At 64.1% G+C, this 14,927-nt stretch overlaps 3 protein-coding genes and 1 non-coding gene across 21 annotated transcripts in view; 2 read left to right on the top strand and 2 right to left on the bottom strand.

Moving 5' to 3' along the window:
• The first annotated feature begins 1,335 nt into the window (after positions 1-1,335).
• On the top strand, positions 1,336-3,733 carry METTL26 (methyltransferase like 26). Of its 11 annotated transcripts, none has more exons than XM_077983468.1 (6): positions 1,336-2,171; positions 2,490-2,652; positions 2,823-2,882; positions 3,100-3,274; positions 3,368-3,446; positions 3,521-3,733. In XM_077983468.1, exons 1-6 carry the CDS (start codon positions 1,899-1,901, stop codon positions 3,566-3,568), a joined length of 798 nt encoding a protein of 265 aa, XP_077839594.1. In that variant the 5' UTR covers positions 1,336-1,898; the 3' UTR covers positions 3,569-3,733.
• TRNAG-CCC (transfer RNA glycine (anticodon CCC)) lies at positions 1,467-1,537 on the top strand. Its single transcript has one exon. It is a non-coding gene; the product is annotated as a tRNA-Gly (tRNA).
• Positions 3,734-4,044: 311 nt separating the features above from the next.
• On the bottom strand, positions 4,045-9,420 carry WFIKKN1 (WAP, follistatin/kazal, immunoglobulin, kunitz and netrin domain containing 1). The gene is made up of 2 exons (XM_015125226.3): positions 7,093-9,420; positions 4,045-5,581 (listed from the first exon to the last, which is right to left on the bottom strand). The coding sequence occupies exons 1-2, from the start codon at positions 7,261-7,263 to the stop codon at positions 4,106-4,108; spliced, it is 1,647 nt and encodes a 548-aa protein (XP_014980712.3). The 5' UTR covers positions 7,264-9,420; the 3' UTR covers positions 4,045-4,105.
• Positions 9,191-14,927, bottom strand: part of RAB40C (RAB40C, member RAS oncogene family) — a 42,671-nt gene continuing 36,934 nt past the window's right edge. For 3 of the 8 annotated variants that reach the window (XM_077984980.1, XM_077984981.1, XM_015125217.3), the window contains exons 5-7: positions 13,038-13,115; positions 12,441-12,663; positions 9,191-11,105 (exon numbers count right to left, since the gene is read on the bottom strand). In XM_077984980.1, the coding sequence (XP_077841106.1) occupies positions 10,825-11,105; positions 12,441-12,663; positions 13,038-13,115 (582 nt within the window). In that variant the 3' untranslated portion in view covers positions 9,191-10,824. The remainder of the gene's footprint in view (positions 11,106-12,440; positions 12,664-13,037; positions 13,116-14,927) is intronic. The other 5 variants (XR_013411275.1, XR_013411273.1, XR_013411276.1 and 2 more) reach the window with 3 other exon arrangements.

Below are 14,927 nucleotides of genomic sequence, written 5' to 3'. Positions count from 1 at the left end.
ACTCAGACATCCAGTCTGGCTGCTGCCCTACCAGGCTCTGAGCTTGGGGGGCGCCGAGGGCAGGTGTGGCCTACCCAGCATGCATCCCCAAGTCATGAGCGTGCAGGCCAGCACCAGCCTGAGGTCAGGCAACACTAAACCTGCCATGCGCTGGCCGTTGTGGGCAGCTCCTGAACACTGCTCCATTCAAGGGGAGAAGCAGGGAGGCCCAGAGAGACTGATCTCGGGCTCCTCTTTCCTGTGTCTAGGGAAGCACAGGTGAAACCTGGGTGAGGAGAGGTGCCTGGACCCCAGGAGAACCCCTGGTCATCACAGGCCCCTCCTCCTGGTGCTCCCCTCGAGGTGGGGGTTGGGGGCAGGGGGCACGTTGAAGGAGGCACAGGGAAAGTCCTCAGCCCACAGAAGGAGAGATGGAGGCGGCCAGTCAGGCGAGGAAAGCATGGGCTTGGGCTGAAGAGCCTGCTGCAGAGTCTGCCCAGTCACCACCACGGCGGACACCAACATCCCCTGGCAGGGCTGTCCCTGACCACTGACTCCCTGAGCGCCCCATGGCCCACGTTCCCAGTCCCAGACTGGCAGACTGTAAGCCACTCTCCTGCCCTGAGCCACGTGACTGGCCCTCCCTGGTTTGCCCTTTCCAACGTCCTCGCCCTAGCCAGAACGATGTCGGATATGGGGTTCCCATTGCTGAAAAATGGCCCAGCAAAGGCGCTAAGACAGTCCTGACTGCAGAGTCAGGCGCTGGGCACTTTCTGGAGCAGGCCCGGCTCTGAGGCTGGGACCCCAACCCTTGGGCGCACACAAATCGCGGCCTGTGACTTGATTTCGGGGGTCACCGACAGACCCTTCACACTATCCGTGAGCCCCGAGCTGGTGCTGTTACCCCAGTGTCACAGAGAAACCCTGGGGCACCATTGGTGCCCCTCCCGCAGGCCCCCCAGTTCCTGCAGGCTGGGACTGCCCGCCCCGCCCTCTGCCGCCCCTGCCACCCCCGCCCCGCTCTGGCCCCGCCCCAACCCGCCCCTCCACACTCATGTCCCACCCCACCCCTCCCTAGCCCTGCCTCCTCTCTCGGACCCGCCCCGGTGTGGCCCCGCCCCTCCGGCAACCCCGCCCAAAACTCTTCCCAACGGGGGCCCCAGCCCTGGCTCGCCCTCTCCCCGTCCCGCCCTCTCCCCAGCCCCGCCCCGACAGGGCCCCACTCCCATCGACTCACGAAGGCTAACGGTTTCCATGGCTCAGGCCCGAATCGAGACTGTCCTCCAGCCCGCGTACCTCACGCCCGCTCCTTCCCCTCGGGCGCTGGGGGGCACCGCGAGACTCCCACTGCCGCAGCCTCGCCAGCTGGGTCTTCCTAGGCAACCACTAGCTCTCCTGCGCGGAGCCTGGCTCCAGGGGCGGCGCATGCGCGGAGGGATTCTCGCGTCACAGTCTCTTGGGCACACGGGCGGCACCAATAGCAGACAGCGCCGCTGGTGTAGTGGTATCATGCAAGATTCCCATTCTTGCGACCCGGGTTCGATTCCCGGGCGGCGCAGCTTGTTTTCTTTTTTTCCCATTTGAACAATGAACTCTAGCTAACGCCAGAGATTTATAAAGGAAAGAAAACCGGAAACCAAGGGAAGGCGTCCAGTCTGGCGCAGCGCTGACACATTTCGGAGAGTGACAGGTACCCTGGACGGCCATAGGCGACAGGGTCCCTGAGCTGAGGTGCCTGTAAACCAGCAAGCCAAACTCGCCGTCGAGTCCCCTGCCCGGGGCCGCCACCCACCGCCGAGCCGCTCCCCACCGTGCCTCTGGCGGCTGCGGGTCCTTTAACGAGAGGCGGGGGTGCTCCTGGGAGTTGTAGTTTATCAGCTCCCGACGCGTCCCGCGGCATCTGGACTACAGCTCCCGACATGCCCCGCGGGAGCCCGGCCACCGCCCCCGACGCGACCAGCGCCGGTTCTGCAGCTGGGAGGAGTTGCGGCCGCGATGCTGGTGGCGGCGGCCGCGGAGCGGAACAAGGAGCCCATCCTGCACGTGCTACGGCAGTACCTGGACCCGACCCAGCGCGGCGTCCGCGTACTCGAGGTGGCCTCGGGCTCCGGCCAGCACGCGGCGCACTTCGCGCGGGCCTTCCCCCTGGCCGAGTGGCAGCCGTCGGACGTGGACCAGCGCTGCCTGGACAGGTGCGGCCCCCGGGGCGGCCACTCCGATCGGTGCGGCCGGCCGGAGCCTCAAGAGCTCCTGCCCCGCAGCCCCGGAGGAAAAAGATGCGGCTCGGGCTCTGAGGGTGCGGGGTGGGAGCTGGGGGTGCCCCCGGGGCAGGCCCCAGATGTGTGGCCCCCGCGGCTGCGGAAGTGGGTGGGCCTCGGGGTCCCCTTTCCCAGCTGTTTTGGCCTTCACTTCGCAACGTGCCCCCCAGCCTCCCCTTAGAAAGTCTGTAGGGGCGTCGGAAAGGCGGTTGCGCAGGACTCGGCCTCCACCCAAGCCTTCCCCTCCTGCAGCATCGCGGCCACCACGCAAGCCCACGGTCTGACCAACGTGAAGGCCCCGCTGCACCTGGACGTGACGTGGGGCTGGGAGCACTGGGGCGGGATCCTGCCGCAGTCGCTGGACCTGTTGCTGTGCATCAACATGACCCACATCAGTCCCCTGTGCTGCACGGAGGTCTGTGGGGGGCCCAGCAAGGGCGTCTGCCCTGGCGTCCCTCACCCTGCATGGGGGCAGCCAGCATGCCAGATTTGCCCCTACCACAGTCGGGGTGAGGGTCTGCGGCCTCAGGCCTTGGGTTCTTTTGGGGGCAGCGCCTCACTGCCGTCCTGTTCCCTACTCCCCAGGGGCTCTTCAGAGCAGCAGGACACCTGCTCAAACCCAGAGCCCTGCTCATCACCTACGGGGTGAGTGGGCCTCTCCAGGGCGGGCCTCCCGCTCAAAGTCCTAGCTGCTCTCTCCTGCCCTACTCAGAGTCCTCCCTCCTTGGCTCCCTGCCCCCCGCCCAGCCACCAGCATGGCCTCCCCTCCACTTCCACTCTGCACCCCTTCCCGGGTCACCTGCCAGCCTCCCTACCCCCTTGCCCACCAGCCTGGCCTTGGCTGACTCCCTCTTGGGGACAGGGAGGGGGTGCCCGTTTCATTCTCCGGACCCCAGCCTGCAAGTCTGTCCCGGGCTCTCTGGGAAACAGCCAACCTTGGTCCAGTGGGCTGTGTCCCCATCCCCGCAGCCCTATGCCATCAACGGGAAGATCTCTCCCCAGAGCAACGTGGACTTTGACCTAATGCTCAGATGCAGGTCAGAGCTAGTGGCAGGGGGTCTGGCTCAGGTGGCAGGTGGCTTGGGTGGCACCCCCCCCAGGCCACGACTGCATCTCCCCCCGCTCTGCAGGAACCCGGAATGGGGCCTTCGGGACACAGCCCTCCTGGAGGACCTGGGACAGGCCAGTGGCCTGCTCCTGGAGAGGATGGTAGGTCGGGGAGCGGGGGCCCAGGCAGCCTCTCTAGGGGTTGAGGGCCGTCCTCCAGTAAAGCATTTCTCCAGGTGGACATGCCAGCCAACAACAAGTGCCTGATCTTCCGGAAAAACTAAGCCCCTCCTTCACCCCGCACACCTGCATCCCTGCCGGAGGCTCTGTGGGGCACAAACCCTGCCTCCCTAGGCTGGGCCTTGTGAATAACAGCCCCACCCAGTCCGCGCTCAGCCAGTGGCTGAAAGGCTCAGCCTGCTCAGAATAAAGCATTTCCTGCTGCCGGCTTGCTGGTGTCCGCCCCACCTCCTCCTAGGAGCACCTTGTGAGGGTGGGTGGGAGACGGGGTCTCCTGTGGGGTCAAGGGCTTGGGACGTCCTGGTCCTTGCTGCTGGAGCTTGGGCAGCGGGAGTGGGGCCAGGACAGCTGCTGAGGCAGGATGGAGCTGGTGGGGGATGCAGGGGTGGACTGGCGCTCCCTGGTGACCTTGTACCAAAGCCCAAGCCCCAGTGGGTGGCAAGGCCCCAGCAGAAACTGGCTGGGAATGGGGCGCCTGGAAGGGTGAGGGTCGTTTGACCAGCAGCAGCAAGCCAGGGGGTCTGGGGCACAGGGAGCGCGTTTATTCAGCAGGACGGGGCGGCGGAGGCCGCCCGTGAGGGCTAGTCCTGGAAGCGGTTGAGCAGCTCGCAGGCCTGCTTCTCCAGCAGCTCCAAGATTTTCTTGACGCGCTTCTCGCTGGCGGCGCGGACGTAGCTGCTGGCGTCCAGCACGGCCACACCATCGCGCACCTCGCCCATGATGACCAGAGGCCCATCGCCCGCCGTCATGTTGGGGCAGGGGCAGGCCCAGTCCATGCCACTCAGCGTCACCTCTAGGTACTTGGTGCCCAAGAACTTGAGGCCCATCTTGTCATCCTTGAGCACATCCTCGAGCGCCACGCGGGCGATGCCGCCGGCAGCCTCGGGCTCCTCCAGCACCTCCGTGAGCCGGCCCACGATGGCGAAGTCGCTGCGGCACAGGCTCAGCGCCAGCTTGCTCCGGAGGCGGCAGGCGCGGCAGGGCGGCGTGCGGGGCACGGGGCAGGCATCCTCGCAGCTCTCACGGCTGTGGAAGTTGTTGCCGTTGCCCTCACAGCCACCGTACACGAAGGGATGGCACTGCTGCAGCAGCGGGCTGTAGGCCCAGCGCGGCTCCCAGCCTTGGCAGGGGCCCTGCACGGCAGGCAGCACGCAGGCGTCGCCCGGGCCACGGGCACAGGCCTGCTGGCATGCCTCGTAGGTCTCGAAGCCCCGGGCCGCCCCGTCACAGCCACGGGCCGGGAAGGTCATGCAGCTGCCCCGCTGTGGGTCAAAGTGCCAGAGGACAAGGTGTGGGGAGGTGGGGCCCGTGCAGGCCTGCACATCCGGTAGGCACTCGGCGGGGGCTGGGATGCTGGGGGCTCTGTCCCTGGCCGGCTCTCGCTGGACCACAGAGAGTGGGAAGTCAGCCCGCAGCAGGCCAGCCGCATTGCGCGCGGTGCAGGTGTACAGGCCGGCGTCTTCCAGCCGCGCGTTGTAGAGCACCAGCTGCCCAATGCTGGTGACCACTACGTTGCCATACATCTGATCAGGGCGCATGATCAGGTTCTCCCGCTGGTGACTCTGCTTCTCCCAGGTCACGGCAGGCGGCGGGCGGCCGCTGACGTCGCAGTGGAGGCTGGCCGTACCCCCGACCTGCACCGCCTGTGGGGAGGGGCTGCTGTACAGGGCCGGAGGCATGGGCGCGGCCCCAGGTGTGGGGCGGGCAGTGGTCTCCGGCGGACCCGGGCTGCTGGGGGGCCAGCTGAGCACGTGTTTGCAGGGCACGATGTGGAGGTGCAGGCCCCGAAGGCAGGCCTCGGCGTCCATGTAGCAGCGGTTGTAATAGGTGAGGCCGTCCGAGGCGCAGGTGAAGCTGGGCTCCTTCTCACAGCGGTCACGGCAGCGGCACACGGGCTGCCCATCCCAGATGTCGCAGTCAGAGCCCTGCTGTGGGCATGCAAAGCCCTCGCAGGAGGCCGCTGTTGTGGGTGCGGCTGGGCTGTCGGGGAAGCGTGCTGCCACGCAGCTCTGCAGTCCACACACGTTGGTGCAGCACTTCTCAGCAGTTGCACAGTCCTGGGGATGGGGGACACTTAGGTGAGAGTCCTGATGCCCCCCTGCCCTGGGGGCTCTGGCCAGGCCCCTGCACAGGGAGTCCCAGGTGGGGTAGCAGGGAGCCCCCTGCTCTGTGGCTGCCACCAGGGCCGCCTCCCCAGGGACTCCTTGTCCTTTCCATCCCCTGTGGGGAGCCACAGAGCCAGAGGTGCCACCTGGCTTCACCTTCCAGAATCCTCACACCCCCAAGCAAGTTCCATTATTCTTGGTACATTGTACAGATGAGGAAACTGAGGCCCAAGGAGGGCGTACAGTGCTCAGGGCCACCCAGCAGGTGGTGCAGGCCAGGACAAAGGCTGAACATTGGCTGCAGCACCCCCATCACCGTCTACACTGGTCCCAGATGAAAGGAGAAGGTGGGAGGAGAGGATGGGAGGAGAGGATGGGAGGAGTGGGTGGGAGGAGAGGGTGGGAGGAGAGGGTGGGAGGAGAGGGTGGAAGAGGGTGGGAGGAGAGGGTGGGAGGAGAGGATGGGAGGAGAGGGTGGGAGAGGGTGGGAGGAGGAGATGGAAGGAGAGGATGGGAGGAGTGGGTGGGAGGACAGGGTGGGAGAAGATGGGAGGAGAGGATGGGAGGAGAGGATGGGAGGAGAGGATGGGAGGAGAGGATGGGAGGAGAGGGTGAAAGAGGGTGGGAGGAGAGAGTGGAAGAGGGTGGGAGGAGTGGGTGGGAGGAGAGGGTGGGAGGAGAGGATGGGAGGAGAGGGTGGGAGAGGGTGGGAGGAGGAGATAGAAGGAGAGGATGGGAACAGTGGGTGGGAGGACAGGGTGGGAGGAGAGAATAGAAGGAGAGGATGGGAGGAATGGGTGGGAGGAGAGGATGGGAGGAGAGGATGGGAGGAGAGGGTGGGAGGAGAGGGTGGGAGAGGGTGGGAGGAGGAGATGGAAGGAGAGGATGGGAGGAGTGGGTGGGAGGAGAGGATGGGAGGTGAGGGTGGGAGGAGAGGATGGGAGGAGAGGGTGGAAGAGGGTGGGAGGAGAGAGTGGAAGAGGGTGGGAGGACAGGGTGGGAGGAGAGGGTGGGAGGAGAGGGTGGGAGGAGAGGATGGGAGGAGAGGGTGGGAGAGGGTGGGAGGAGGAGATGGAAGGAGAGGATGGGAGGAGTGGGTGGGAGGACAGGGTGGGAGGAGAGAATAGAAGGAGAGGATGGGAGGAATGGGTGGGAGGAGAGGATGGGAGGAGAGGGTGGGAAGAGAGGATAGAAGAAGAGGCAGTAACGGGGTGGGGGGGGATCGCCAGTGGATGATGATGTCCAGGGTGGGGGAGAGGCACATGGGGAGCATGAGAGCTGGAGTGGGAGAGCTCTTATTCTTAAATGAGGGCAACGATGGGAGTGTCTCTGGGCCCCTCAAGGGGCCCAGACCTAGACACCAGCAGAAGTCTGGGGAGCCCGGGCAGAACGTGGCGCTTCCAGTAGGGTCTTGCCCAGGCTGGCTGCCCCAAGCCCCAGGACCCCAGCCCAACCACACTCACCTGGTCCCCGCTACACTCACGCTCACAGGTGCTCTGGGCGTCCACCCACAGGTTGGGGCTGAGCTGGTTGGGGCACACGCCTGGGTGGCTCTCTGGCCCTGGCAGCAAGCCGGCCCCCGAGGTCAGCCGGAGGAGGAGCAGAAGCGGCAGGAGTGGCCGTGAGGCAGGCATGGGGGCCGCTGAGCCAGGGGGCTGGGGGGTGTGGCCACCAGCCCCTCTTCGGGCTCCACTGAGCCCAGCTTCCTGCAGGCATCCACCCTCCGGGCCTGTGGTTGGCGCCCCCACCAGAACCCCGAGGCTCCCTTTCACCCCTGAGGCCAAAGCTTGCAGCAGATGCTTGTCCTGACGCCCCTGCTGGGTGGGTTACAGGGTCTCCAAGTTCTCAGAGGCCGTCTGTGTGACGCTGGTTCCTCTCCAGCTTCAGCCTGGCCCCTCTGTCTGAACCGTGCGGGGGCTCCCCGGCCCTGGTCAGCACAGGGCAGAGGGGAGGAGGTTAGGGAGGGGCCAGAGGCCCAGGAGCACAGAGCCACTGGCCATGAGGGTCACCGGGGGCGGAGGAGGGCTGGCTCTGGCTGGAGAGGGGGAGGGGAGGGGACCCTGTAACCCGAACCCCCTCCTCCACCCCTGGGCTGAGATCAGTCTCCTTGACGACCCTCAGGAGGGTGGGGGCAGGGCCAGCAGATCCCAGCTTTTGTCCCTGACGCCCTCTAGACCCCAGGCTCCCATGCCGTGGGGTGGCAGGCACAGGCCCTCCCCGCGGAGTGTGGCTGATCACAGCCTGGGTCCCTCAGGTCAGGTCCAGGCTGGCAACGGTCACGTGTGTCCGGGTTGGGCCGAGGGCTTCACTCTGCTCCTTTGAGGTTCCTTCCCGTTCCACGGCTGTTGTAGGGGCACAGGGGCCTGCAGGACGGCCAGCACAGCCCAGTCTTCTCTGCTCTGCTGCCCCTGGTGGGGTGGGGCCCAACCCGGCAGGACTGCATTCCCAGAGACCCCATCCCTGAAACCAGGCTGCGGGCTTGGGGCTCAGGCCCGTCCCCAAGGCGGGGCAGGTGCAGCAGGAAGAGGCCTGTGGCCGCCCACAAACATAAGAACAGCCCCACACGCTGACGCCGGAGTCTCGGCCCACGCACTGCGCAGCCCTGGACGTGGCTCTGCGTGGATGGCGCCGCGCGAGGGAAGGCCAAGTGCAAGGGCGTCTGCAGCTGGAGAGAGCAAGTGTCCTGGGGCACCAGAGCCTTGCCCTGCCCCAGCCCCCCATCAGCGGGGCATACATCCCCGGGCTGGCTCCTCCTCGTCCGGGAGGGCAGGGGGCTGGCCTGGCTGGTGCAGGACAAAGGTCTGCCTGGAATCTACCCTTCCAAACCCTCTGTGGCTCCAGAAGTCTGGGGCCTCAGGGAGGGTCCCCCTGACCCTGTGTCTGACCTCTGACCCGGGAGGCAGGGTAACAGGAACGTGGTCTGGTCAGAATGAGACCCAGAGATGCCTCCAGGCACCACAGTCCCTGCTCTACAAGGGGACGGGGGTGGGGTAGCTAGGCCTGACCCAGCTGTAGGCGGCTGGGCTGGAGCTGCCATGGAAGGGCTTAAGGCCTGGATGAGCCCACGAAACAGCAGAGGGAGGCACCTGAGCCTGAGGCTGTGGTCCCTGTAACAACTGGACACACCTCCGGGGTGTCCACACAGCCCTGGGCCAGGCATGGCAGGCAACCCAGATTGGTCCAGCGTGCAGGCTGCTCTCTGCTGAGGGGGCTGACTGGAGGGCCTGGCTCTCTGGGGTCCTGCTGCTGTTGGGGACAGTTCACCCAGGCCATCTGCTGCCATGGGCCGTGAGCGAGGGCTCGGTACAGCCCAGCTGGGATTCCGTCCACTGGGAAGCGGAGAATGGCCATGACCAGGCCCAGCCGCTCCAGCCCAGCTGCAGCCCTCACTTTTTCTTGAGGCAAACCCAGCTAACTGCCGCAGCTCGGCCCGGTCAGCGCAGGGGACAGCAGGCAAAACAAAGGCCAGAGGTCAGTTTGCCTGGTACAAAGCAGCACTGGCCCCTGGCATGGGGCACCACCACCGCCAGACCCACCCCACCAGACACAGCAAAACGTGGGGACCACAGCCGAATCCCATTTACTGTACAAAGAACGGTTCGGAAAGAACCAGGAATGGTGGAGCGTCTAACAGCAGTGCGGGTAGTGTTGATGCCGTGAATGTAGGACCATGTAGGTCCTCAAAGTCTGTGTGGTTTGTTCATAATCCCAAACAAGGGCCCTGCTGGCAGCAACAGGACAGGTGGGGCCAGGACAGGGAGGCTGCAGCAGGAGGCCAGTGTCTTTGGGGACTGTGGCAGGGCCGCCTGGCCGGGGTTCCCTTACTCATCTGGCAGCTCATGCAGGCCACAGCCCTCATCTCCCGGGAATGGGCCATGGAGCGAGTCCACTGGTGCCCAGTAGCACCCTCCGTGGGACCACCTTGGGAAGCGTGCGCCGTGGAGTCCACCACGGGGGTCCTGGGTCCCGGAAGGGCTCCTTCTGCGTGCTGGCCATGCCGTGCTGTGTGGCCCGAGGGCAGGAGGTAGAGGTGAGCACCAGTGCTGTGGGTAGGCCCAGGCAACTGCTACCCTGCAGAGGGGCTGCTGGGGCAGGCGTGGGCTGAAGCACTGGGTGGAGGAGCGGCCAATGGCTTCAGGAGAGAGGTGGCCGGCCCTGCGTGCCTGGGGCTCAGCACGAGTGCCAGGCTGGTGGGCCTTCGAGGAGGGGCCTAGGCTCCCGAGGTCCCCAGGTGGACGTGGACGTGGATGAGGTGGTTCCAGGCATGTCCCTAAGAAGGTTCTGACGCCGTGCGACCTCACAGGAGAGCTGCAGCTGTGGGGACCCCAGGGCCAGCGACAGAAGCTGCCGAGAACAGGAGGTTGCACACAGGTGCCCGGGGTCCGGATGCCACCGCCCATCGAATATTCATAAGACTACAGATAGCTCTGCACTCTCCAGAGTGGGAGAGATGATGATCTGAGTTTTGAGTGGTCAATGTCCCCGAAGGGGTCACATCACAGCAGGAAGGTTCTCAGTCCCACGTGGGGAGGGATTTGGGGAACAACAAAAGTATGGGCTCCCAGGCACACCTTTCTCCTCTCTCCTGAGTGCTGCTTGGGCTCTGACCACAGGACCACACCCTCCATCCATTGCCAGCACAGTGACCACTGAGGTCACCCGAGCTTCCAGAGGAAGCACCGGCCCCGTCTGCTCCCCCGGCCTCTGGGCAGCCCTGCCACTCGCAGCGCACAGATTCACAGGACGCTTTGACCATCGCTGCTGCGAATCCCCTCCCGAGGCGTCCCAAGTGCACCCCCACAGCTGGCGTGGCCACGAAGTCACCAGCGCACCATGGGGCCACACCCAGGCTTCCCTGAAGGCCCCTTAAAATGTACAAAAAAGGTGAACTGTTCTCTATATAAATAAGAAAGGCGAGCCAGGCTCCCCGCCGGTCGAGCCCAGGCAGCTGGGGAGGCCCGGCTTGTTTCACACCAAGAAGCACCAGCAGCCCAGCCGCGCCCCCTCCTCCCGCCTGCCGCACGTGCTCCGTGCATGCTGCTCCTCGCACCCGGCTCAGGTGTGAGGAAAGCCCAGTGCTTCTGAGGCAGCTGGTGTGGCCAGTCTCCACGCAGGTGGCACTGGCCCGGCATCCAGCCAGAAGCGTCCAGCTCGAGCCCTCCCAGCATCTGCACAGGCGGCTCTGCCCGTCCCTGCTAGGAGATCTTGCAGTTACTCCGCGAGCAGTTCTGGGGGGGGCTCTGGGGCGGGCGGATGGACTTGGACCTCTTGAGGCTGTTGCCCTTGCTGCCGCCGCCCCCGGCCCCACTGGCCAGGGAGTAGGAGCGGCCGTGCATCATGACCGCGTTCATGCCGTTGGCCATCGAGAAGGACTTGAGGTGGCTCTTGATGGTGACGGGCAGTGGGAGCTTGTCGATGAGGTGCACGGGGGTGCAGGAGACGATGGCCCGGCAGCAGAGGTCCTGCAGGCTGAACACTGCAGGGCAGAGGGGGTGTCAGACCATGGGGCTGTGGGGGAGGCCCGGCCCTGCGCAGGGAGACCTGAGGTGCCCAAGAGAAGCCCGGCAGGGTCTCCACACTCCTAGTGGTGTCCCCTGGACTGGGATCCTGGAGGACCTGGATGCCCAAACTCCTCTGCCCAGCACAGATGTGTCCACTGCCACGCCATCCCCTGCCTTGCTCCCTAAAGCCAGGCACACTGGGCAGTGCTGCTGTGGGGCTTCCCGAGGCCACTCTGCCCAGCTCCTGGCCTGGACGCTGCAGCTCCCAGCGTGAGGGCTGCGTGATCTGGCCCTTCGAGCCGACCTGCTCTGGAGCCTCTGCTGTATCTCTGGTTGGGTTTTGACTCAATCTAGCTTGACTGTCACCAGCTCCAGTCTGCAGAGCTGGGGAGAGGAGCTCCATACGGGTGGGGGCTGGGTTATGCTGACCTGGGGTACAACCAGGCTCTTCACAGCTCCCTGTGCTTGCTTTATGGTTTTTTTTGTTTTGTTTTGTTTTGAGACGGAGTCTTGCCGTGTTGCCCAGGCTCGAGTGCAGTGGCGCGATCTCCGCTCACCGCAACCTCCTCCTCCCGGGTTCAAGCAATTCTCCTGCCTCAGCCTCCTGAGTGTCTGGGATTACAGGCGCCCGCCACTGCGCCCAGTTAATTTTTGTATTTTTAGTAGAGACGGGGCTTCACCGTGTTGGCCAGGCTGGTCTCGAACTCCTGACCTCAGGTGATCCACCTGCCACGGCCTCCCAAAGTGCTGGGATTATAGGCATGAGCCACCGCGCCTGGCCCGTGCTTCCTCTTAAGAAGGACAGTGACACCGTCAGCCACCCTCTCTCTGTCCAGTGGTGAACCCTGCCGGGAGGCACCAGATAATCAACAGTACCTTCCTGAGGGGGCTCCACTGGGACCTCTGATCAAGGACGTGGCCTCCCAGGAAGAGAAAATGAAACAACATGAAGCTGCAGGCATGGCTCCTGTGCCCCCGACAGCAGGATGCCAGCCCCAGAACCAGGGAAGGAGTGAGAACACACTGCCACACCAGCAATGCCGGGGACCCACAGGAATGGCAGAGTGCAGCTGCCACGGCGGCACCCTGAGGGAGGTCACCAGCTCCTCCTGTGCCCCCCGGTGCTGCTGCCTCTCCCCCGAGGCTACTCTTACCAAGTCACTGGCCTGCTGCCGGCTGAGCCCCTACTGCACATGGCCAAGGGACCTGCCTGAACCTTCCTCACTGGCCCCCGGCCCCCCTCAGCCTCCACGTGATCAGGGCAGCCCGGGTTTGGGGACCACAGGGCTGGCGGGCACCCGCCCACGCACCTCGGTTGGGCCTCCAGATCTTCTCCATGCCATGCCGCATGAGCACGATGCGGGACAGCTCCGTGAAGGACTCGATGACATTGAAGTTGCACAGGGGGCTGACCTCAAAGAAGGTCATGCAGTTCTTCTCTGCATACGCGCGGGCCTGCTCCGTCGGGACCTGCCGCTTGAAGGCCAGGTGCAGCCGGTTTCCAACCAAGATCCGGGGCACTCCGGGTGCGTGCTGGGGGCACAGAACTCAGCAGAAGCACAAACGCAGGGCGCCACCCACCCCTCAGCCGCAGCAGGGCCCGCCCTCACTGTCTGGCCTATGACGGGGTGGGGGCCGTGGGAGGTCGAGGTGGGCAGAGCCCAGGGCTCAGGCCCCACAGTGTAGGCCCTTCCAGGTGGCCCCGTAGCTCCTGGTCTTGCCGGGCTCCATGCCTGGCCGTTGCGTGCACAGTGACCAGCACGCCCAGGTGTAGGCCATGGGACAGTGCAGGGTGCAGAGCCAGGGCCACAGGAGGGGTGGCAGGCGGGAATCCAGAGCCTACCTGGGGCCCAGGCACCTCCATCCAGTCTGCCTTCCCCGGGAGGGCTCCCCGGACCCAGGCCTACCTCATCGATCTCCTTGATCCAGCGGTCGATGCCGTCAAAGGACCAGCGGTTGGTGATGTCATACACCAGAAGGATCCCCTGCAACAGAGACTTGGGGGTCACCAGGGGTCACCGACACGCACGGCCAGCCCAGGCCCAGGGACTCTCAGGTGCAGGGGTCTCGGTTCCTGGGCAGGGCCAAGGATACTTAGTACTTGGCGGACGGGCAGATGGGCGCTGCCCTTCATACAGCTGGTGCAGCCCTGCCCCCCACCTCTGCCCTCACCCGGCAAGGACTGCAGCAGGAGGGTGGGTGCCTTCCATGGTGTCATAAATGCTGCCTCCCCTCCCTCCCCTGGAGCCATCAGCCTGTGGAAGCTTCCTGGGCAGGCAGATGAGGGGTCCTGGCAGCCGGGGGACGTGCAGCTGTGGAAGCAAGTGTCCTCTCGGCCAGTCCATCGGTGAACCCTCCTGGGGGCACCCGGGACAGAGCTGAGTGGGGACATTTCTGAGTTTTCCAACCTAAAACTTGCAGAGCAGAATTCCAGTCCCTCCAGGACAGTTTCTGCGAAGCTCCCCCAGCCAGGCAGAGCAGGTTTTGCCACGGGGACTTTCTGCCATATCCCTTGGAGACCAATTACTTGGAGCTCAGCTCTGGGCTGTTTCCACCTGCCCTAAATATCTCGGCAGTGACAGTCATGGTTCCCCAGCAGCACCGGGGAGCACACTGCTCACACTCAGTGCCCCGTTGGGCGAAATGGTAACATCACAGGCCCATTCCCCCACACCCGCCGCTCCCCAACGTCTACTCCCACCCTATAATTCTGCAACCAGATCCAGCCAATGAGCTGGGATCCACCCTACTCCTAGGCTGACAAAACCTTCACTTAACCAAAGAGCCTATCACACAAGGGGCTGAGGTTGCAGGAAGAGGGCACTGTCCATCTGAAAAATAGTGTTTTTGGAGCCTCTTAGAACCATCTTTTGATATCTAGAAGACTCAAGTGTAGCCCCCAGGTCCTGTTTAGAACAAGACCGAAATTACTAAGCTCCTAGGGCGAAGGACTTGCTCAGGATGGAGCGGCAGCTCAGGAAGGACTCCTCTTGCTGAGGGAGACCCTTCGAGGCCAGAGATGGCCAAGTCAGTCTGGTGGATGATAAATGATAAGATTCAGAACAAACAAATGCACACCCAGGGGTTAACCCTGGAGCTTGGGGCACAGGGACAGGGGCTGGCTCATTTGCTGCTGGGGGAGGGGGAGAGACTGGGGAGTGGGCCACCAAAGCATGCAACACAGCCCACCCTCCCGCGTGGCAACCTCCCACGTGGCAACCTCCTGTGTGGCAAGCCCATGACTCGGAAGTAACTGAGGATGTGTGTCACAGCAGCGCTGATAACAACAACAAACCAGACACAAATTAAATGTCCAGCCTCAGAGGACGGCCGAGTAAGCAGCGGTGAAATGTACCGTGCAGACGCTGAAAACAGCAGCAGTGCATGTAGAAGCGTCCATGCTGGCCAAGGAGAGACAGACAGCCCAGGTGAGGTGAGAACACAGGTCCCAGCACTGTGGATGGCATGTTCTTGTTTTTTTTGAGACAGGGTCTCACTCTGTCACCCAGGCTGGGGTTCATGCAGTGGCACGATCATGCCTTACTGCAGCCTGATATTCTGAGCTCAGTCAATCCTCCTGCCTCAGCCTCCCGAGTGGCTGGGACTACAGGTGTGAGCCACCACGCCTGGCTAAGTTTTTAAAAACATTTTTTAGAGATGGGGTTTTGCTATGTTGCCCAGGCTGGTCTTGAACCCCTGGCCTCAAGTGATCCTCCTGCCTCAACTTCCTAAAGTGCTGGGATCACAGGTGTGAGCCACTGTGCCCAGCCCAGCATTTTTTTTTTTTTTTTTTTTTT

This window comes from Macaca mulatta, chromosome 20, assembly GCF_049350105.2.
Source record: "Macaca mulatta isolate MMU2019108-1 chromosome 20, T2T-MMU8v2.0, whole genome shotgun sequence".
Lineage (NCBI taxonomy): Eukaryota > Metazoa > Chordata > Mammalia > Primates > Cercopithecidae > Macaca > Macaca mulatta.
This window is presented reverse-complemented; position numbering and strand designations above follow the sequence as displayed.

Bases quoted from the DNA above. Each gene is read 5' to 3' on its own strand.
- WFIKKN1 (XM_015125226.3), bottom strand. From the start codon at position 7,263: ATGCCTGCCTCACGGCCACTCCTGCCGCTTCTGCTCCTCCTCCGGCTG. The intron at 5,582-7,092 runs GTGAGTGTGGTT...CCCCATCCCCAG, and splicing joins GTGAGTGTAGCGGGGACCAG to GACTGTGCAACTGCTGAGAA.
- METTL26 (XM_077983468.1), top strand. From the start codon at position 1,899: ATGCCCCGCGGGAGCCCGGCCACCGCCCCCGACGCGACCAGCGCCGGT. The intron at 2,172-2,489 runs GTGCGGCCCCCG...CCCCTCCTGCAG, and splicing joins GACCAGCGCTGCCTGGACAG to CATCGCGGCCACCACGCAAG. The intron at 2,883-3,099 runs GTGAGTGGGCCT...TCTTGGGGACAG, and splicing joins CCCTGCTCATCACCTACGGG to GGAGGGGGTGCCCGTTTCAT.